Genomic DNA, 24,932 nt, shown 5'->3' on the forward strand with positions numbered 1-24,932 from the left:
AGTGCTTTTCCAGTTCATTGCCTTAATTGCAACTTTAAATGCTTGCAAAATAAGTAGCCACAGCTTCTTATATCAAGTATCACAGGGTCATTTGGCGATGTGTTGATATCTGGCTTGAAGGTATGCACACATGCAAAGTTTACATTGGGGCCATCGATTTAAATTCAACGGTCAGAAGCTGTAGAATTGTGTAAAAGAGCTTATGTCAAATAATGCGTGCACACTTACCCTTTCATAGTACTCCAGAATCGCCCATTTATGTTTACTTCGATAGCTGAATTAGTTCACTTCTAAAGTATAGTGATAACCCATAAAAAGAAGAAAAAAAAAAAAAAACGAAAGTGTATTTTGTCACATTGAACCTGCATTTTCCTGTCAAACTCAATGTCTGGAAACATAAGTTTGAATATTTTGACTTATTTTGGCAGTAGTGAGCATTGATCTGTCATTAACTTGTGAGTACATCTTAGTAATTCTGTTTTCGTTATGGGGGCCGCGGTGGCTCAGTGGTAAGAGCGTTCACCTCTGGTGCTTGGGGTCCCGGGTTCGATCCCAGTCCCCACCAAGTGAACTTTGTGGTGGACAAACACCGTGTGCGTGGGTTTTCTCGGGGTTCTCCCGTTTCCTCCCACTTTCTTCATTCCACTGCTTCACTCATTATTCATCATCACCGTCTCCTTTAGCCTAACCGGCATAACCGCGAGACGTAAAACTCAAAGATTTCATTTTTTCATTTCTGTTTTCGTTATTCCATTTTTTTTTTTTTTTTTTAAATAACTAAGAATCCCTGTAAACTATTTTGTTTCTCCCCGAACTTGTACTCACTTGCATCGATAATCCACAGTTTTTGAACATGCAACGCCACTAGAAGCCCAAGTTGTACACAGATGAGGTAGAAATAGGATGTCACTCCAAGTAAGAAGGTGCAGCTTGTTTTCTTGATTCACACAGGCATTAACTGTTCTCAGTATTGAGATGGACGCGGCAGTCACTGCGTGTGGTTTTTATCTTTCATGTGACCATTTACCGCTTCCCGTCCGATGTTACTCAGCGAAAAGATGTTCCGGAAAATGTAGCGAGCAGAAAGTATTTCCCGAATCATGATAAAAGATATTCAACAACCAGGAAGAATTGAGCGTAGTCTTAGAATGCTTGGAAACTAACATGTTTGTTATCTGCACAGGAACACTGGATACACTGAACACAGCAACTACAATACGTTTTCACTTTCGATCCTGTCTCTGCAACTTGAACAACCACGCTAAACAATCAGAAAGCTGTTACTATGCACTCCCCATCCCGCTTCTCGATCGACTTCCTATAGAACAATATGCTGTCGTAAATAAAAGCCTGTTGTTGACGATTGTGTAAAATATTTTTCATTTGCCACATACGCTGCTTCAAATCAACTTGCATTAGGTACCTCTTCTCCTTTTTCGGCCGTATGCACCAACGAAGTTCAACTGTTGAACGAGGGTCATAACCAAGGTCAATGTAAATGTCTGTTGCACCAACAACGTTCATGGTTAAGTCTCGATCAAATGGTGGATAAACTTGGTTTTAGTTTGAACGGTCGAATTTGGGGGTTTAAACTTCTTTGATCCAAGTAAGTCCATTAACATCCAATAGTGTCTTTGTATTTTTCCACTAATGAAATTAAAATACATTCCCCGTGTTCGGAAAATTTTTTTGCTCGTGGTTTCATTATTTTTTTCCTAGATACAATGTGCAAAAAATAATAATAAAATAAAATAAACGGTGTAGATTAGGAATACGGCTTTTTTTTTTTTTTTTAATTTTCAGGTAAAGTGTTAACTCGCAAAAAGAAATAAGGAGGATATGGAGGCAGAAAACCTGCGAGGCTGTAGCTTTACAATAGAGAACCCACTAGAAATAAACTACATATACTGTGCGTTTTTTTTTTTTTTTTTTTTTTTTTTTTGACAAAATCAGCTCATAGTATTTTCGACAATGTATTTCCTAAACAATTTTCCAGTAAAGGTTAGCCTTAGGATGGCATAAAAGTTATGTCTGTAAATACAGTGTTTTCTTGTCAAAATTCCATGCAAACAGCGTAAAACTTATTATCCAGTTATTCATAATAAAACTTAATATCTAGTTACTCCTCGAGTGGTATCAACCAATTGCGTACGATTGTATAAGACACATACAAACTTAGCTACATATAGTAAAAGCCACACGTCTCAAAACCATGCACCAAACTTTGCAAGCTGCTCGTTACAAGCTATTTTTGAACCTTTTAAGGTTTACGCCAATGTGAAGCTGGAGGGCTATAGTCGAAGAGCGTCCGTAGGGAACAGGCGAATTTGCGATGGTGGGTATACGTGTAAACAAATGAAGGGTTCACTCGAGCAGACGGTTCTACCAAATAGAAAATTCATAGGTAAACTACGACGTGAAATATTTTTCAAGAAGGATGAAAGTGTGAATATAAGTAATTACCATCTATCGCATCATATTGAAATGAATTATTAGTGATATACAGAGTAGTTTTTATGCTGTACGTCCACACTTTATTTATACGATACTGAGCCATCCTGAAGTCAGTTCGCAAGTAGTAATGGAGCTCTTCATTTAGTGCATGCTCTGCTAAAAGAAAGCTCTAACCTAATCTGGGAATGTAAGAACGTGTCAAAATTTGGCAGAACCGTCTGCTCGAGTAATGGACAAATCAGAACAAAAAATACGTACCAATCTGTAGTAGGTGATCACTACAAGTTAGTTTTGCATTATAATTGTATAATTATGAATCATAAATTTTAATGCCATTTATATAATCACATATTACTTACATGTGTAACCAATGTATTTTCGGAAATTACACCGGAAAACAGGAGGAGGTTAGTTTCCACGCTTTTCTTTCCTTATGCAAATACCATCATCGCTGATGTGGCTCCTTTCTCAGACAAGATCACGAGAGATTCCTCAAATTGTGCAGTGCTTGGAATTGGAATAGATCAGGTTATGTTGGCCACTTAGCACACACGCGTGCATATTTTTTTGCAGGTATTGTATTTATAATATATAAGATTGCAAGCATATTATAAATGTATACGCAGCTGGTGGACAAGTGAGAAACTAAGAATGCAGAAGACGTTAGATCATAAATGAAAAGAATAAATGGTAGCGTTCCTCAACTTTACCTATGCTGACTGGGAATTGTAGGGAAACGCCAACAAGGAAAAGATGTAAAAGACATTAGAATAACATTTTCACGATGAAATATATATAACTGTTAAATCAATTTTTCCCATCGGTTGATTCGAGAAGTTTTTATTTATTTATTTATTTATTTATTTATTTTCTAGTGGTGGCGAATTTCAGTATACTGGGGATGAAATGTATTAGTAACGAAAATACTGGGAATCCACATTGAGCATAGGATATATGGTCCCGAGGGAATATCATGGTTCTCGGGGAGAAGTTTTCTCCGACCAATTCCTGAAATCACCACTGGTCCACATTATATTTGTTCTTTGTTATAAGTTTAGTGTAATCTTAATGGTGCAGTTTTACTATACGGATCACAGATTGTGAAATATACAGAAAAAATTTGCAGAAGTCTTTAATTTGTCAATTTTATGTCGAGAACAGCGTGAAGTTTTACTCCACGTATCCATAGTATAAGTAGTAGTAGTAGTAGTAGTAGGGACGGGTTAGAAGCTCCGCAGGGGTTAGTTAGGTTGTGTTCTGGACATAAAATGAGCAAATTAAAGACTTGCCCATATTTTTCTATACATTTTACAATCTGGGTATCCGTATAGTAAAACTGCACCGAGAACAAAACCTAACAAACTCCTGCGGGACTTCTAATCCTTTCCTACTACTAGTAGTACTCCTACTTATACTATAGACCCGTATAGTGAAACTACACGCTACAATCTAATCTAAAATCTACTACCAATATTGCAACCCCAAGTATCACTCGTTTATTTCATTACAGGTATAATTATTATTCCATTCTTTGATGTATTCAGTCGAGATGCACACAATCTCGAAAGTCGAAAACCCCGGCACGCGGTATGCTTTCTTCATTTGCCACTTTGTTAAGCGAAGGTTAGAGACAAAAGACGACAACCAATCAGACTCGATTTTACAAATTGACCGAAGTTTACTTAAACGAGGTTTACTGAACTTCGATTTTCAATGCTGCAACAAAAGTCCGGGAACCACGTTTAAACTTGAAAGTTTAATTTTTAACGCGTTTAAGTGAACGCTCGTTTAAACTTCGTTGGTGCACACGGCTGTTTGAAACACAGTCAGTTTTTGTGTTAGGTATTCAAGCGTTGTTAAGTTTCTTCTTTTTCTTTTTGAGACAGCCAGCTTTTTGAGTAGGCATATAAACATTGTTAAATTTCTTAAGAAATGAAAATGACGAACTAATACATATAAACAATGAAACACGACTTCGTTCGTAATAAATGAGAATAAAGCATATACACTCATTCTCAGGTTGCTAGCTATTCATTTGGAGTATCTTGTAATAATGTATTTATTACTTTGTATTAACTATGAGTTTGGCATATTTGAGAATTTACAAAATTCCATTTTCAGCCACGAACAGTATCGCGAAAGTAAACTAAATTTTTGTGCAGAAAGTGAATAAACAACAGCTTATACCTGAAAAAAATAAAATCTTGCCCCGGAACATTATTTATACGGGTAAAAAAAGTCAATCATTGCATGAAAGAAGTCAGTCATAGCAAATTCTAGTTTCACAATTCCCGAAGGCGTTTTACAGTTGTTGATCGGCGAAAGCTTGTCGCTTAACATTTATACTTCACATTAAATCATTAATTTAACGTCGCAGAAACGAAATAGCAATTACTGAGCTAATGATGTAAAATACGAAAAAATTGCAAATAGGGGAGGAACCTCAAGACCGCCCGTTACGTAATTTTATTTACCACAAAACCAATATCGCGCACCCATGGTTTGAACGCAGAAACTTTGGCGCCAGACGTGAACGCTCTACCGATTATGCGACAGAATTGTGTTTTAATATCAACATGCAGAATATTTTAAACCCGCATAACATGTGAAACATGCTCGTTATCTTAGATCAGTTGCGATAATTCCCCCTCCTGTTTCGCATCTGTCTCAGATTTTCTTGGCCAAACATAGCATTCCCGTCATGTTCTATATTCCCCTGACATGGTGCTGTGTGACTTTTGGCTCGTTCCTAAGTTGAAAGTGCCGTCGAAAAGGACCGATTTGATACCGCAGAAGACATTATGTGGTCCAGCTATATACTATTCTGGAAATTTCTGCAACAGTGGCAAGACCACTCGGTTAAATGTGTGCATTCCCAAGAAGGTTAACTTTAAAGGAGATTAAATTGTACAAAGGTATATAAAAGAACTGTAGAAGATTTTTATACTTACATATGCTCTTAGCTTACTCATTTTGGATTAAGGTTAACGTCCAGAAGTTTGTTTTTAAATTTCCAATGCAAAGCATACATATCGGGAATGTTACAGAATGCCTGTTTACCGACAGAGCAAAAACTGTAAGTGAGATCGAGAAGCAGGTTTTTGGAATCTACTCCGGTCCAAGAATAAGTTTAATCTCATCTGTTAACCCCTTTATTCAAACCGTAAGTGGTAGGAATAAAGCATTTCCGTTCTCAACGTTGATTGCTATAGAACAAAAACGGTAACACACAGCAACAAGGAGCTTTTATAAAATCGATTCAGCATCTTAAGAAAATATATCATGTACACCCCTCTCTTTCTACTAAAACCGGAAGGGATGTAAATGTAATATTATTTCTGTAAGAGATAGCGAAAAGAGGTTTCTTGGAATTAATTCAGCGTCCCAACAATAAGTTCCATTGTTAGGTAGAAGGCGGAAAGTATTTCAGCGTTTCACACAGGCTGATCTATTATTTTCTGTTGCCATTTGTTTTATTTTTTGTTTGATTGAAGAAGTAAATAAGTTACATTAAGTTAAATGGATTTTTTGTTCTTTATAGAAAATGAAAATATTTTATATTAAAGGTTGACCTAGGAGCTCTGTATTATTTGTTGTAGATTATTGAAAAGAGTAAGATCTCGTCAATTATCAGGATAGGTATGTAAAGTATACGGATAGAAATGAAGAATAAATGGAAAATACAGAAGTTGACAGAATTATCATCATCTTGAAGATTAGTGATAGTCAGTAAACCTATTTTACGACGGTAATTAAGGATTTACTTACCTTAATGTTATAGCGAAAAAGATTCTTGAGACACAGGTCGACTTCAGTAAGTCCAGGTTCAGTCTGTATAGTAAAGACAGTGCTACTATTGAATTAATGAAGTTAGCCCAGTTTACAGTAAGATTGCAAACGCTAACGTGCATCTCCTCCGTTAACCCCTAGACATCGTAATCTTATGCTTCAACAGAGACGCGAAAGAGGAGTTGGTATATTTGATACATGTAAGAGACCGTTTTAAAGAAGAAACCATGTTAGGGTGGTAAAATAAAATTAAAATTACATTTATAAGGAAGAGGAAGGAATGTGAGGTTTTTTATAAAAAAACGAAATATAAGTACGATATCATTATTCAATGCAGATTTTCTTCAGTGCAGCCCGAAAATCGGAAAGAAAGTGGTAGACTTGAAATTGTAACTTGGGCTCCGTAACAAAAATGCTGTTTCAATTAGTTAACAAGAAATGGAATATTAGATTTTGATATTACCAGGTCTGTGAATGAATGATAAATGCTGTCGTTCCTAATCCCCAAAAGGTGGTGTTTTTTAAAATATTGTTTCAGCAGTTATAAAATTAACAATATTTGGTGAAACATATTAAGTATCACTAAAGTGCGTGTATGGACTGAAAACGTAATCTCTAGAAAATGTTACAAAATAATAAGCGAAGTATATTCTACTACTTATATTGCAAATTTTAGTATATATGTAGAAATATGGAAGTCTTTATAAATGGTTGAGCTATGAAAAAAATGTGCCTTAGTGTTCCATAACGAATACTGCATGAACAAATAATGCAAAACAGACTGAGAAAAAGAAACGTTGCAGATGATGGCGTATGTGACATATATGTATAATACTTGCGTTGGTATTCTTGTGATTTACACAGTACTGGCATATTTCTCTTCCGTTTTCATCCGATTTTTAAACCACAGTAACTGTCACAAACGTAAATGAACCCATATATTAGACGTAAAATGTCATTCTGCAGAAACTATCTTGTGTGTGCAGTAGCTTTAGATGCATATACGTTGAGAGTGAGAAGCATTTAATAGATTAATACTGGCAAATTGCAAAGGAAGAATAAGGTTTATGAAAAATATAATATATATATTCTTTTTTCTGGTTTCAAGATAGTTGATGCAAGTTCGATTTCACTGGACTTATTTGAACGCTCATTCCCGTTTTTTCCTTTGGGATCACATCTGGTAAAATTCAATGGAGAATATTTACACAAAATTTCAAACTTCTATACCAAATAGTTTTAGAGATTTGGAGAACGAAAGAAATTGAACCCCCCCTTTTCTCCCGTTTGGAGGTCGCATCTCATAAAATCTCGTCTTACTTGCAACCAAGGGTGCAAGGAAATTATTATTTTCGTTGGAAACAACAATGATTTCAGTTTATACTCTGAAGAAGCGCTTACGAAAGAGATGGAGGAAGGAAGGATCTTCGGTAATCTCAGCAGCTCTCTTGTCAATAGGGCAAGTGAGCTCCCTCGTGTCTATGTAAATAGCGTACGCTCCTTTGGCGTGGGAGACCCGGGTTGATTCCTGGTGAGAGCCCATGTGATTCGGATCCCACATTAAGCTGTAGGTCCTCGCTGCTGAACGGCACGCGAAACTCAAATTCAATCCAATGAGCAAATGTCAAAAACCTCAAGAAGTGAGGAATAAAAACGTGAATATATCTGTAACAGTCATGACAATCGTCCAAAACTGTAAGTAATAAAGACATGTTCCTATATCTGTTGGCGTCTGATACTGTTACTTCTTCCATACGTAAACTTAAGAGAAAAAAATCCCTTTCTCCCGATGTAATTGAGGGGGCACGATGGCTCAGGTGTAGAGTGCATAACTGGTGTGTGGGGTCCCTAGTTCGAGTCTCGGCCAAGTAAGTTTGTGGTAGACAACATCGTGTCCATGAGTTTTCTTGTGGTACTCTCACTTTCTCATTCCACCAATTCCTCCATTTATTCACTTGCCTTAATCATCAGTCTCCCTTAGCCTAAAGGGCATACACGTGGCACGTTAAACTGAAAGATTTCATGTCATTTTTTCCCCGATGTAATTGATAATTGATCTCCGGAAACACTATTATCTGCAGCCAAATTCCAGAAATATTCAACGTGCAGGGAGCTTATTTCTCTGAATTAAGGGGATCTTACGATGATGATGAATATGGCATTTTTAAGGGAGGTTAGCTTTTTTTCATTACATGTGTGGCTTACAAATGGTTAAGACTTCTGTAATATGTATCGGGTTTCCAGGAAGTCTGAGTACAGATTTTTATCTCAGAAATAATTGATATTTGTGAAAAATGCTAACCCGAATTTGGTTAATTTAAGGGACTGATTTTGCGCTAACAAATTGAGCCAAAAGTTTTGCAGATATCGGCATTTAGAGCATAATAGAAAGGTAATATTATGTTAATTTTAATCATGATGCTAGTCCTCGTATGTATCTTTGTTTTCCTAAAAATATGTGTGAAAATTAATTTCAGCAAGTATAAGAATTTAAAATTAATATATTTTTATTTATTTTGTGCGCAAAGACTAAGGACTAGCAGTTGTGGTAAAATGCCATAAATGCCTTATTTTGCAAATTTTACGAGAAATTATGAGGAAATGTCATTTATTATAATCATTTGCCATTTTGTATTCGCTTCTTAAGTTTCGTTCATCTTTCTACCGGAAGCACAAGTCATACTGGTCACAATTGTCGTGGAAATATATCTCATCTGTGAGATATGGAATTTAACGATCCTCACTGATGGGGATGAATCATTGTTGACCAGCCAAATACACGGAAAGATAAATTGCTGTGAATACCAAGGTTGTGACGTGCTTCAAATATGAACTTTCGTATTGGTAGATATCGAACGATCGTTTTTCAGGTCTCAAACGCATCTTAAAGAGCAGACTACATAACTTGTGTATGGACAGTCTAAAGAAAACAATCATAATTTCATGCTGTATGGCATGACTACTTTATCGAGTCAGGGCAGAGTTTACCTAACATGAGTTTTTTGATGTAGGTTTTGATCTCTGTATTCATTAGTGTATTTTCCGTGCAGTTTTATGTTTACGATAGTAATGTTTCTATAACTTGTGATTTACTGTCTCTCTCTCTTCCTTGTAATGTGTTTTGGTTATTGATACTAGCGAACTTAACTTATTATTTAGTGCTATTTGCAATCCTAATCCTTAGTGTAAATTACGTACTTAATATGAGTTCTTGGTAAATTAATTACGTACATAAAAATACATTGAATATATTCTTTTTGCAATATAAACTTCCATTTTTAAAATTTATTTTATTATTTTGCCTTCTATTTCTTGTTTTATTTTTTTACTAATGACAGTTGCTTCAAATATCGGTAGATATCGAACATATAGAGGGTGTTTAGAAACAACCAAAAGACTTTGAAAAATGAATCATCACTCGAAAACATGAAAATCTTGCCAATGCCAAGTGCGCTTTGTAGTAAACAAACAGCGCGTGCATGAGTTTGATCAGTATTCTTCATTTCCTCTTACTTTAGTCATTCCACCATTATCATCCATCTCATCATCACATCTTCCTTATACTCGGTTCATAGCCGTGGGACGTTAAACTAAAAAATAAATAAGTAAATAAATCAAATAAAAAACGAAAACAAATTATAGGCCAATATGGGTGAACAAATGCGTCGTTTGGGAGGAGGCAAAAATTTGTCGGAACGATAAAATGAAGAATCATAGCTCAAGAACGAAATGTCAGGTAAAAGAATATATAGTTCTTATTTTGAGCCTAGATTCCATTAATATACCAGTGGATGTGGAAAACGGGTGGACAAGCTTAACCTTGAAGCATGGGAAGAGATTCATTAGGGCTTCTAGAAACGAAAAAAGATAGCTCAGCAGCTGAAAACTGGCACTCAGTCCACATTTACTGGCACACTAATGGATCTTAGGGACAGAATAGCTATGTTCTTTCACCTGACCCTCATATGACATTTTGTTCTCGAGTTACGACCCATTTATATAGTTTCGACCAATCTTCGGCGGGCTATTTAACACTGACATGACGCATTTGTGCATTCAGGTTCGTGTGAGGATTCATTTCCTAAAGTGTTTTTGCTTTTGTTTCCGAACTCTGTATAATAACATATGTACAATAGAAAGACGTTGAAACCGAAAGGAAGAGAGACAGAGAGAGAGATTCAAACAAAATTAAATAGTTATTTTTGGGATATGATTACAACATTTTCGTATTCAGCGAAAGAGATGTTGTCCTCCTTCAGTCATTCAGTTGAATGACAATTTTCTATTTGAAATGGTAGAGCCTTTTCAACACCCTCAACAGTAAACATATTATTACTCTTTGTTACGCTGCTTATCTCAAACGTAATCCCAAATTCAATTAAGATATTTTTGATTTTGGACATAATCATATTTGGAGATTATAAAGTTGATGAATGTTCTCAAAATAAAAGTTCACTCAATAGCGAATGACTTTTCTGTTCGCTAAACTATTATTATTTTAAGATTTCCTATCAGAAAATGTATACATAGGTTGTTGTCCATTTCTAATAATAATAATAAAATTTTTAAAAAATTAAAAAATCCTTGTCCTGGCACCACTGGATGCCACTCATTTTTCTTCACAGAAGTGTGTATCTTTTACAAACAAACAAATATTTAAAATCTGTAAAAATTAGTTGTGTGGAAAAAATGGTGCCTATTTTTGACGATTGGCCTCATTTTTTGGTTCATAGACTGGTTGTTTGTATTTTATTGTCTCCTTCATCACCGAGGCTATATAAAACATAGATCTACAAATTTATATGGAATCCGAACCACATAATTTTCTGCCGGGAATCGAACACGAGTCTTCCTGGCCGAAGACACGTACACTAACTATATAACCATGAGGGGGCTCTTTGGAAATGGATGTATCATATATATTTTGCGATTTTATCATACCTGATTAAGTTAAAGTGACAGTGTCCAGTCGTAAGTGGAAATAGTTTACAGTATTTTAATTTTCTTTGTTTCGCAGGGTTTGGTGATTGCCGGGATAGGAGATTTAACACGACCAGCAGAGAAGCTCAGTATCTCTCAGTCCGCAGCACTCGCAGCCACTGGAGTCATCTGGTCAAGATATTCTCTTGTTATTATTCCTAAAAACTGGAGCTTATTTAGTGTGAATGTATTTGTTGGTATAACAGGAATTTATCAAATGACTAGGGCTATCAAGTAAGTGAAGTACGCCAAGATAAGTATTATTGTAGTAATATCTTTCTGGTTAATTACCACAGAAGCACAAATTCGAAGTTTTGTCTATACTGTGTAGATTAGTCCAATCAGTGTTACTATCATTTGTCTAAGATCCATGTTATATTACCCACCGATTTGCCGATACGTATTGGCATAACCGAAGTTCCTGGCCTCGGTGTGTGATCGTGGTAAGTAAATTTGGGCGAGGTCTTCTTTCATAGCATTTGCCTCTTGCTAAAGAAGTTTACTTGATCCCTCTTTTTCAGTATAGATCTACATTTTTTTCTTATTATTATTATCATTTGAAGAAAAGTTTTTAAGGTGTTAGTCATGTTATGTTATGTTAAAATATCAAAAAATATTGGGAGAAAACTTTTCTCTAATTATTTTGTTGTGTGTATTCTTTGGAAAGAAATGAGCACTTTATACCTAACTAACTAACTCTATGGCCTATGGGACCCGGAGGTTCAGTGCCGCGTTCACAAAAGCTCTCCACTGACTTCTATTCTTAGCTAATTGGATCCAGTTTCTACTTTGTATTCCTATCTCTGCGAGATCCATCTTAATATTATCCTCCCATCTGCGCCTAGGTCTTCCTAATGGTCGTTTTCCTATGGGTCTACCAGTCAAGACTTTGAAAGCGTTTCTACTTTCTTCCATTCTAGCTACATGACCTGCCCACCTAAGCCTCCTAAACTTGGCGACCCTAACAATGTTGGGTAAACCGTATAAACTATGTAGTTCCTCGTTATGAAGCTTCCGCCATTCCCCATTCTCGTTCCTCTTGGGTCCGAATATTCTTCTCAGGATCCTGTTCTCAAATACTTTCAGTCTATGTTCTTCCCTCAGAGTAAGCGACCATGTTTCACAACCATACAGAACAACAGGCATGGTTATCGTTTTATATATTTTAAGCTTCAAATTCCTCGACAGAATTCGCGACGACAAGAGATTTTGAACCGAATAGTAACACGAATTCCCTGCTTTTAGTCGACATTTAATTTCTTCGTGAATATGATTTTCGTCTGTTAATATTGATCCTAAATATTTGAAAGTATCCACTTTATCAAAAGTATTATTTAATATTTTAACGCCTCCACAATTTGCCGTATTACGGTCCCGACGCACTTCCATGTATTTAGTTTTCTCTGCATTTACTTCTAAACCCATGTCCCTGCAAGCGTTTAATAATATCTCTGCATTTATTTCTACTGTTCTCCTATCATCCCCTATTAAATTTACATCATCAGCATATGCCATAACCTGGTGAATGCCGTTCAACTCTAGGCCCTGGTTGCTATCTTTGATTTTCCTTATGCCGTATTCCAGCACAAAGTTAAATAATAATGGCGACAACGCATCTCCTTGTTTCAGGCCATTTTCGACGTGGAAGCTCGTGGACAAAAATTTTCCTACCCGGACTTTACTTTGGGATTCACTTAAACATATCTTAATTAATCTAATTAGCTTTCTCGGTATTCCAAGCTCTGTAAGAACGTTGTATAATGTTTCTCTCCTAACCGAGTCGTAAGCCTTTCTAAAATCAATAAATAGTTGATGTACCGGGGTATTGTATTCCCACTTCTTTTCGAGTATTTGGCGAGCGGCACTTTATACCAATACATATAAGTAAAGAAATTGCTGTTTAATATAAGTTTAGTTATCTTTCTGTCTAAATTCAAGAGTATGTTGAAGTAGTATTTATGTACGAACATTGTAGGTATTGGTGAGTGTCTAAACTGTCAAGAAGAGCCCTTTTATATATACTCTTAGTTTCTTTTGTTTTGCTTGGTTAGTATATGTATATTCTCGTTCTTGTGTCTTTGTTTTTTTTTTTTTTTTTTTTTTTTTTTTTGTATTGTTTCTTCCCTCGAAATAATTTCTCTGTTCTGCGTGGTTGAAAGATGTTACACACATAGACTGGATACACATGCCTCGTTCAAAACTTTATGCTTCTTTCAAATTGCACATTAAACAAATTTTAGAATAAATAAATGTCCAAGCAACTTGTGAATGACTGATTTTCGTGATAGTAATATCGATTATGTGTGATATTTATACTCATACATGTTACAAACTATATGATATTTACTTATTAAGTGAAACGCCCATTGATAGGGTAGGCGCTGGTATCACTGCCAGTTAATCTTAAACTTTCGTCACACCTGTTGCTCTTGGAATAGCAATGGTTATCTAAGGATAATACAGTCTGAAAGGAAAAGCGCAATTTTTCATTGTTGCAAAGAAAAACAAAAGTTTGGTTTTGATTATGCAAGTTGTTAATTATATATATATATCGGGTGTAGCAAAATAAGTGTTACAACTCTTGGGAGGTAACTCCTGCCACTGAGACAAGAAAAAAAGTTCGCTTGAACTTTCGGCTATCGGACATAGTTTCCGATCTACAAGGTGCCGAAAGCGTGGGAAAATGACTTTCGGACGCCAATAGTTCGGAAACTATCCAACATAAAGAGGGCGGGTAAAAAATTCACTGAAGAAGTCATACCTGCTGTGTTGAATTTTGCATGTTTCACAATCCTACCATGCACGCGCAAGGGATTCCCCAAAGGAACGTAGGGAGTCCCGGATAATCTGCCAAATGAAACTTGGTCTAAATGGATATGAATTGATAGGATTTCTACCAGGTAACAATAATTCGTTTGTATTAAGTCGATATCTGGAACAAATACAAAATGCGGGAGCTCGTCCGTGGCTAAGCGGTTAGCGTACGCGCCTTTGGCGCGGGAGACCTGGGTTCGATTCCCGGCGGGAGCTCATGTGGTTCGGATTCCACGTTAATCAGTAGGTCCACGTCTCATATAGCCTCGCTGCTGAAAAGGGACGTTAAACTCAAAAATCATCAATACAAAATACGGACACCTTCATGCCCGTTGTGTGGTTGCATAATCGCCAGGTACGGATGCTGGCAACAGTGACGTTCTGAGTATTAAGTGTAGCAAATTTGTACTCAAATGCTCTAGAAAGACATCTGGAGTGTCGGTAGAGCACACCAGATGAAGCAGGGTGATTCACATGTGTGGAAACACTTAAGTTAGGTTTAAAGGGACAAGTTTTGCCGATAGATGTTACTACAGTCTTTCTGTCCCTCTCATATATTTTTTTCCTTTCACAAAAATTCACGATTTCTCGTACAAATTTTAACCTAGAGATTTCAAATTTTTAGAAAAGGAACTTCATAACCTATCGAAGACAACAATCCGTGCCAATTTTTTTTTTATTTAGAATTTTCTTCATTGTTGAAATGACTTGATGGTTGAAATGGATATCCAAATCTTCAACAATATAACTTTTAACAATGAAAAAAAGTACCAATAAAAAATCGGCACGGATTTTACCTTCGATAGGTTATGAAGTTCCTTCTCTAAAAATTTGAAGTCTCTAGGCTGAAATTTGTAAGAGAAATTGTGAATTTTCGTAAAAGGTAAAAAATACATAAGAGAGATATGAAGACTGTAGTGACATCTACCGGCAAAGATTGTCCCATTACACCAACCTTAACGAAAAATGCCTAGAAATGCACTCATACTCAGTAAACGTGAGTTCAAAGCGTCGGAAATGTAAGGATTAGCGTCAAGAACTTGAAAGCCATTGCCAACTCACCAATAATATTCCCTCAAACCGATGCAATTTGATGTGCACGGTTGCATACCAATAAGGATGCAACAACTGAGGCCAAGTTGAAATTGTGCAAAGGGACTCACTAAGAAACTGGGTAAACTAAATTAATGTCACTAGTGGGATCGCATAATCGATATTGAAATGTGACCCTAGTAGTTATTTTCTCATTGGCCACATTTCAATATCGATCATGCGATCCCACTACTGACATTCCTTGAGTTTACCCAGTTTGTTAGTAAGTCCCCTTGCACAATTTCAACTTGGCCTCAGCTGTTGCATCCGTATTGATATGTAACCGTGCACATCATATTGCATCGGATTGATGAAATATTATTGGTGAATTGGCAATGGCTTTCATGTTCTTGATGCTACTCCTTACATTTCCGACGCTTTGAACTCACGTTTACTGAGTATGAGTGCGTTTCTGGGCATTTTTCGTTACGTGTTTCCACACATGTGAATCACCCTGCTTCATCTGGTGTGCTCTACCGACACTCCAGATGTCTTTCTAGAGCATTTGAGTACAAATTCGCTACACTTAATACTCAGAACGTCACTGTTGGCCAGCATCCGTACCTGGCGATTATGCAACCACACGCAACGGGCATGAAGGTGTCCGCATTTTGTATTTGTTCTAGATATCGACTTAATACAAACGAATTATTGTTACCTGGTAGAAACCCTATCAATTCATATCCATTTAGACCAAGTTTCATTTGGCAGATTATCCGGGACTCCCTACGTTCCTTTGGGAAATCCCTTGCGCGTGCATGGTAGGATTGTGAAACATGCAAAATTCAATACATCAGGTATGACTTTTTCAGTGAATTTTTTACCCGCCCTCTTTATGTTGGATAGTTTCCGAACTATTGGCGTCCGAAAGTCATTTTCCCATGCTTTCGGCACCTTGTAGATCGGAAACTATGTCCGATAGCCGAAAGTTCAAGCGAACTTTTTTTCTTGTCTCAGTGGCAGGAGTCACCTTCCAAGACTTGTAGAGGGTTGATTAATTCGTGTGTCAATTTCATTTGTTCAATGTGTGCAAAAGAGGTAAAGCCGTGCAATTTGCAATTTGGTGTAACTTTAGACGAAGAGCATAAGTTTTGTTTCGCCATAGAAGCATGTCACTTCTACTAAAGATTGAAGAGATATAGGATCAAAGGTCAAATTTCGATTTTCTCCTTATGGGACTGCAATGGTAAGTTCTGAAGGAGTCTGAAAAAAAAAGTAAATCGAAGTGATAACAAAGAAAAAGCTGTATGGTATGATTCTACGTCGCAAGTCGAGAAAATGTGCGTTAGTCAAGGTCAGAGGTCACGGTCAGATTAAGGTCTCAGGTCACCTTGAGAACCCATTTGAATACACCGGAAACAACGCAATGTCCGTATCAAATCATGTTAAACATCAAAATGCAGCAGCGGAACAAGCAAAGAAAACTCAATAGTAGTATGAGGTCAAAGGTCACAGGCAAATACAAGGTCAAAGGTCAACCACAAAAATCAAATAGTCGCTGGGAAAACAGCAGTTGCTATAATAAAAGGGTATGTTGAAGGACGAAAGAAAACAGTTGAACAATCAAGGAACAATCCGTACTACGCTGAGGTCAAAGGTCACAGGCAAAATACAAGGTCAAAGGTCAACCACAAAAATCAAATTGTCGCTGGGAAATCAGCAGTGGTTGACCTCATACTACTAGTGAGCGTTCCTTGCTTGTTCCGCTGCTGCATTTTGATGTTTAACATGATTTGATATGGATATTGCGTTGTTTCCAGTGTATGCAAATGGGTTCTCAAGGTGACCTGTCACCTTGATCTGACCGTGACCTCTGACCTTGACACTTGATTTACACATATTTTGTCGGCTTGCGACGTAGAACCATACCATACAGCTTTTTCTTTGTTATCACTTCGATTTAAGTTTTTTTCAAGCTCTTTCAGAATTTACCATTGCAGTCCCATAAGGAAACAATCGAAATTTGACCTTTGACCCTATATCTCTTCAATCTCTAGTAAAAGTGACATGCTTCTATGGCGAAACAAAACTTATGTCCTTCGTCTAAAGGTACACCAAATTGCACGGCTTTACCTCCTACCACTTTTGTACAGTGAACACGAATTAATCAACCTTCTGTATATAATATATATATATATATATATATATATATATATATATATATATATATATATATATATATATATATATATATATATATATAATATTCACAACTGGAAGTTGTGAAAGGCGGCTCGAGGCATAACTTAAGAGCAAGTATCGGTTCTTTCTAAATATCCATGTTTCAGAACTATCCGCAACTTGCGGAACGAATTTTATGAAGGACATGTTTGAAATTAAAGGTGTGCTTGGAATTCGAATTTCCTCTCAAGGAAACGCGTCTCGCAGGTAGCAGAGGATTCTGAAATATGGATATGTAGATAGAAACTCTACTAGTTTCTAAATAATTCCTTGAACTTCATTGATAGGTTCTATTATTTTCAAACAAGGCATTTTAAAAATTAATTTTAAAATAATTTTGAAACGACGCGATTTTCGACCTATTTCACATAGAATTTTCTCGTTTTAATATGAGTATTTCAATAGAGAATTTTCTTTATACATTAATTAACGCCTTATTTATTTTCCTGGAATTCGGTTGTGTTCATTACACAATACTTCCTTTGATTTTCTTGTTCAGTAATTATTACATATTTATGTTGATATCCTTCTACATCCGTAGGTTTATGAATATCAGTTGCAGTCGTGTCTGTTTTTTCTATGTTACAGTTGTAACTAGGGCGAGGAGAATTGTACACTGACTATGAAATCCGTGCTAAGTGCCAAAATGAAAATGAGTAAAAAGCCCAGATTTTACTTCAGAACTGGTGGGACATACACCCATGCGCATTCTTCTGCCGATTATTTGAATTATTTCCACAGTAAATATAGATAGCCCGTTGTTTACTGAGCAGTGTTAGGCACATAACCCACATTTTGATATTAATCCGAATTTTTGGCATTTAGCACGAATTTTATTTTCAGTCTACAATTGTATTTGACGAGTATGGTTGGAGAAAGAAATTTACTCTGTGTCAGAATGGCTCCGAAAAGTACCAAACGACAAACTCTTAACTACGATTTGTGTAAGCAAAAGTTTGCTATAAGCAGTGTGGGAGAAAACTGAATTTTTTTTGCATGGCAATGGGAAAAACATTGTTAATTATATGGTACAGAAAATAATTTATCGGTCTTGACATATTGATGAACATGTCTGGAAATCAGAAAGAACTCAATTCCAAGAATTTTGTTGTAAGCACGTTATTTATGGATTCTGCTTTTTAAAAAAATGTCTACAGAAAAATCCTCTTAGTGATAATAGGGATAGAACTATCCACAAATTTCTTTGCAAATACGAAGTTATACGTGCGAAAATTTTTGTGACATCTGTATTCAATTACAACACATCGATCTTTATAAGAGCAGCAGCTAGTTCAGTTACTTTGTTCACGTATATATTTTCTGGTAGTATGAAACTTCAACAAGAAAAATTGTCATATATAGTTGTTTTTGGATTAGGAGCTTTGTTCCACAATGAACCTTTGAGAAGCATCTCTGGGTACATATTTAGATGAAACACAAAGTGTCATGAAAGAGACAGTTGGACATCAGCTCTGGGACACCAACGAAATTAAGTCGTCACCAGGTACTTAAATTCAGTTTTCCTAGGACATACGAGAGCAGACTAGGTGCTCGTTGTCTTGGAAGAAGGTACCAAAAACAAATTTTAAAAATATCAGATATTCATGGACGGGCCAGCAGTTAATTGGAAATTCTTTAATATCGGTAAGTAAAAGAATATTTGTCAAGCAATGATCCAGAAACAAAACATTACTTAAAATTGTTAACTATGGCCTTCAAAGTGCTTTTAAAACATCCTTTCAGAATTGTGACTAAGAGTATTGGTCATAAGATCTTTTTATAACTTATCAACGTGTGACAACTTTAAAACTATTCAGTAATGTTTGAAAGATCCTTGGCTAGGAGCTAAATTGGCTTTCTTCCAAACTGTTGCCGCTGACATTTAGCTAATCTTTATTTTTTTAAAATACTATTTATTAAATTTCAGTTTTTTTTTTTTTTTTTTTTTTTTTTTTTTTTTTTTTTTTTTTTTTGTATGGTGAAACTCTTAAGCTTCTGAGTGAGAACCCTCTTGACCAAGTTTGTAATGAAAATTATCTTGATTAAATCAGTTAGTTCTGAAGACCTTATGAAAATCTGCCGAGGCACTGGTAGTAAGGATTTTTGATCAGCAAAACGTGTTGATGTCGGTTTTGCAACTCCGACATCTTTAGGGTCAGAAGTTTTAGTAAGGATTGTTTGTCTTTTAACACATTTGTGCAAGAACATTTCTTGTAAGTTGCCGTTAAAATACGAACTCAACTATGGTGCAGCAAATCTGTTTCCCAATTTAGTCTTCGATAGGAAATGTGAACAGAAACAAATAAATAAACGTGGCACTAGAAATGTTTGTAGAAAGCGTCATTTGTCTGGTCTTGGTGCTCATACGACTTTACAACGACATTTGTACCCAATAATTATTGTCAAGAATGAGTAATTTTGACATGACTACCAATCGTCTGAGTCAGTAAGTATGCCAGAAATTTTTACTTGGGGGGGGGGGAGGATGTTCAAAATAAAAGGGGGTGTTCGCAGAATAGTGATATATATTTTTAAACGAACTCAAAGAAAACCGTATATTTTGTTACGCAGCTATTAGCGAGAGTAATTGGTTCCATGTTCCCCCTCCCTCGCAGCTTTCGTTTATGGAGCTCAATCTGTTGAAAAAAAAATAATAAAAAAAAAAACTTACACTTTGTAATGGATTAATTTCTGAACATTGGATCATTAAAATAAGATTTCATATTAACACGAAGAGGAAACTAAGTTCAAAGATTTTATATTAATACAAAGAAAAAACCAAGTTCAAGTCCGTTATTTTTTCCTCCTAAATAACAAACCAATAAAAAAAATTGTCTCACCTGATCTTGAGTTATGATATTCCCCATCTCCATACTTAAGCAAGTTGTACTCCACACTCAACAGAAATATCATTTCGTCTTAATTTAAAGACTGTTTCTTGAAGAAAATACAGAAATATTTCGGCACTTTTGGTAGTCTCACTATTTACACTAATTATAAATAACGTCAATTTTTTACTAAATCTTGCAACTTTTCAATTTGATTATCTTGCATATACACTATTTTCCACACTATATTGTCACATTTTTCCTTATTGAGAAGGAGGTAGGTGAATGACCCCTCAAGACGTTGCCAATTTCAGTCAACTGCATCTGTCCTTCAATCTCTTTTCTCCGAAATGACCGCGGAGCCCAGGAGGATAGGTGTGAATGGATCTGTTTTGTCTATTGTTTTGATCGAAACAATGAGGTCATGTGGTTCTCGAAGCTGTACATGAGAATGAGGTCGTTTCGTATTTTGAAGTGAAATAAATAAATAAATAAGAATATTGCTTTCTTTCCTAAACGCTAAACCTTTTTTAACTTGATGTAATAAAGAACCTATATGATACTGATTGATACAGTTGGATTTAAGGGAGTATTCCTTTTCCATCCAGGGGTGTGTGTAAAGAAATTTGTGGGGGGGGGGGAGTGTAGATTACTCCCTGGTCTGAATCACTTTATGGTTGTCTGTCCTCTGTGAACGGTAAGAAATATCAAGAAGCAGTTCTTTGCAATCGATTCAGTCGCAAAAATAAGGTCTATCTCTTCCATTAACTCTCTATTCAAAGTGTAAATAGTAAAAACCAACCATATCTAGTTTCAACGCTTATCTTCATAGAACAGAACGGTAATAGATAACGACAAGGGGTTTTTACGTAACAGTCTATTTTTCAGTGTCTCAAGCGAACATACCATCTCCACCCACAACTTTCTACCAAAAGCGAAAAGGGTTGAAATTTACTAGTACTTCCGGCTTCAATACTTATTTCTGTAGAACAAAGATGGTAAGAAAATTCAAAAAGTTGATTTTTGATACAGATTCAGCGTCTCAAGAATGAGTGTATCTCGACTTTTATTTATCTGTTGAGAACGGAAGTGCTGAAAATGTACGATTTTTCATTTATAACTAGTTTTCCAAATTTTAGGCACGAAAAACTTACGTTTTAGGCGCCTAAAATAGGCTCTACGAATACGAAAATAGGCGCTAAAAATTAAAAAAGTAGGCTCTAAAATTTCAACTGTAAATTTCCCAAACATCTTTATTTGTGTCTTTCCACAATACATATACATATCACAGTAAGATTTTATTCATAGTTCACGGAACAGTAAATGACCAAATGTCTTTCCAAGTTTTCTATAGTCAATCTGTGTCTTTTGTCTGTTAAAGTGATTTTCGCTGCAGAGAATGATCTTTCAACTGAAACGATGTTATAGATACACATTTGAATTTGCTGGCATTTGATAAAAGTACTTCTTCCGGAAGCATCTCGTTCTTTCCCGTCAAGATTTTGCCGTGCGATCCAACACACCAAATCCTCGGTTTTTCTTAATCATAGTTTCCCATTTACACTTCATTTTTTCCTCAGCTTTTCCCGTAGCACTTTGAACTTTTCTTTTTGCTTCCTTTACCATTGTCACCTGCTCAACAAATGTTCTTTCCTTACCTTCCAATTTGGCAATTGTTACAGGCAAAAATGAAAAATTTGCTTATATGTACTTAAGCTCTCTCTTTACTACTCAGTCCTTCACAAGCTCCTTCAGAGCTGTGAGACACGCACTACTACCCTCACCAGGAAGTTTCTCAACAAGAGGCGCAATAGCTACGTACATTTTTAACGTAGTACAGAGCTGCCTCAATCCATGTTCGCCAGCGTGTTGAAACAGGTTGTGGAGGAAGAGGGATGTCGGGAAGTTTTCCCTATAAAAAGCAATTCTGGATGGAGCTTTACAGAAGGTTTTCTTCATGTTTGAAATGAAATTATTTACTTCAGAGAATTCACTTCTGATGGTTTCAGAAATCCTGTGAAAAGTATGTGCCATACAGGTAACATGAATTAAGTTGGGGTAGAAGGTTTTCAGATGTTTAGAGGCAGCAGTCATGTAGGAGGCAGCGTCGGTACAGAGGATAACTTCGGAATTATCTACACCACCGAGAATTATCTACACCACCAAACTTTTGTTTACAACGTAAGCAATTGACTGGGCATTTACTTTCTGGATTTCCTTACTACTAATCAAGTAAGGAGGTGAAGTGCCGTAAGAATATGTTTCACGTCTTATTTTGTTCCTTTACTGCAACAGGAACTAATAGACGTTGATTAGTATTTCCAGTTTCAATGTTAATCTCCATTGAGCCAAAAGAGTAAGATAGCGCGAGTAATGGCTTTCGCAGATTCAGCGTCCGAGGAACAGATTCTATGTTTGATCATATTCCAGAATTCCTACGAACTGGAGAGTTGGGGAAATTAAAGATAGTCAGGGAAGTCGATTGAATGACAGGAGAAAATTTTTGAAGTTTCTTCGGGCGGTTTTCTTTTATAAATGGAGAAAACTTTAAAATGTCAGAAATATCTTTAACATAACTTCAAAATTCTTTGCACATAATGTCACTACTCAAAGGCTCACATCTGTCATCATGAATAGGAACTGTGCAGAGTGATAAGTTTAAAGCGTGTTGTAAAGTGTGTGAAAATATTGCAAATTAAAGCATAGAAAAACAAGTTTTACAGTGTCACGCCAAAGAACCAACTTACTTGAAAAGTATCAAGAGGAAGACTTTACAAATAAAGCAAGTGTGTCTGTTTCTACAAGCTCAGAATATGAAACGGGACTTATCTTAAGGGCTTTTAGCATCTATTAGAGAAACAATTATAAAGAAAACCAGGAAACCGTATTAGTTTTATTATAAAATATGGAATGTGCAAAGCTAAAATTATTTGGATTCTTCAGCTTGTGTGAAAAAAAAAAAAAAAGTCATGTAATTGGTGCAACAACTTGATTTCAGTGTTCAAGATGATCGCAGATAAACAAAAATTTTCCATGCGTTCATTATTGTACAGGACAAAGTTTCGTATGTAATTATTTATGGATTGGGATAATTTTTTCAAGAGCAGTTACTAAAGCTTGTGAGTTTCGGATCTGCTTCAATGCGGCTTTAAATAAAGTTATTCAGAAGGGGTAAATATATGTATGTGCAAAGTTATTTGGGACAAGTTATGCATTTCGTAACCAGTGTGTTGCTGACGAGAAGCTGTATAGAAGAATTGTTAAACCAGTTTCTGAAAGGAATTTTCCGTTTGCCACTGACAAAATTGTTACAGGATGGTGACTATACCAACGAGTGGGGGCATCAGCTTGCAAGGTTTGCGTAGGGAAAGAGATTAAAAAAAAGGAACTCACGCTTACTCCAGCAATCCTCAGTTTTATTTGCTTCTTTAACAAAATTACACATTTTGGGGCAGTTTTGTTATTGATTGGTACGGCCATTCTATTAATTCTAATTCACTTCTAATATTTATAAATATAAAACTTTTCATATATGTAATATTTATACCATAAAATTGAATTAAAAATCTGAATAAGTTATTATTGCGTAAACATTTTATCAAAACTTGAATATTAAATAACGATGCACAGTTTAAATTAATGTATATGTTTTCGTTCTTTTCTGTTTCAGTTATCAAAGAAGCCTGAAGGAGCAAAAAAACTGAGTAGAACATTTATTTCAAGTGATGTTTGGTTTTAGAAGACAGTAAAGGAGTATATCTCCAATGACGAGTGCTCAAAGCAACACTAGATCTGTTGTCTCACAATATATAGAATTCTTACAAATTAATATATATATGTGTGTATATACTCTCTATTAATAGCGAAAGAATCAACTGCCTAGCTCAGATCACAAATAGAATTGTGTATGTTTTGTTGAAACTGTTGTTTAAAAATGAAAATATTTTTATTGAGCAGTTACTGTCCATGTACCTCTGAATATGTACATATATTTTTAAGAGAAAAATGATTGTTGAAAAAAATACAGGGTATAATTATTATTTTCATATTAGTGTAAAAGTCATATTTAATCCATGATAATACAGAAATAAAAGTTACAAAACAAAATTGCATAATGGAAGTCCTTGTAAAAATTACTCTTTCAAGCTTTCATTTCAAAAACCTTCAAAATTTATTAAAAGTAAGGTAAACATAAGAAAATTCATGGAACAGATTCACCTAAAACTGCACCCATCGTTAAAATATATTGACAGTTGCAGTTTTAAGTGAGTTTGTTTCATTTTTAGCTGTCCTTGAAAACGAAACTCAAACCTGGTCCTCTATTAGTTTTATGCTGTTACACAAAGAACTTTTGAATGTTAAGCAATAGAGGAAAATCGAACTTGAGTTTCGAAAACATGATAATCTGAGGACTCTCTGAAAGGGTCATCTCTGCTCTAAGATCTCCATTCCGATGTCTCGGAAAATTAAAACTGATCCGATAATTTAGTCAAATCTGTTCCGGAGTAACATTTTTTTTTTTTTTTTTTTTTGGCTTGCGCGCTCGAAATATACCGTAAATGAATTGATTGGTTGATTTTAACGTTCCTTTTCAATCTAAGAAGGTTACAGATGGAACGTACTGCTTAAATGTGGACTCCGAACCATTATTCGGAATTTGATGTTAAGACTAGGATTCTCAACGCACAGAAATTATAGGTTTGGCCACGAAAGGACACAAACTCGAAATAGAATTTTGAAAAAAATACGGGAATTGTCAATAGAGATAACTAAGAAAGTGCTGACTGAACTCAA

The 24,932-nt window shown here is 35.7% G+C and overlaps 1 protein-coding gene across 1 annotated transcript in view; it reads left to right on the forward strand.

Moving 5' to 3' along the window:
- LOC145661882 (mitochondrial pyruvate carrier 2-like) overlaps positions 1 to 24,059 on the forward strand; it is a 47,822-nt gene extending 23,763 nt beyond the window's left edge. The window contains exons 3-4 of the mRNA XM_081727225.1: positions 11,261 to 11,457; positions 23,809 to 24,059. Of these exons, the coding sequence (XP_081583351.1) occupies positions 11,261 to 11,457; positions 23,809 to 23,842 (231 nt within the window). The 3' untranslated portion in view covers positions 23,843 to 24,059. The remainder of the gene's footprint in view (positions 1 to 11,260; positions 11,458 to 23,808) is intronic.
- The last annotated feature ends 873 nt before the right edge of the window (positions 24,060 to 24,932 follow it).

This window comes from Thermobia domestica, chromosome 1, assembly GCF_964235325.1.
Source record: "Thermobia domestica chromosome 1, izTheDome1.hap1.1, whole genome shotgun sequence".
Taxonomy (NCBI): domain Eukaryota; kingdom Metazoa; phylum Arthropoda; class Insecta; order Zygentoma; family Lepismatidae; genus Thermobia; species Thermobia domestica.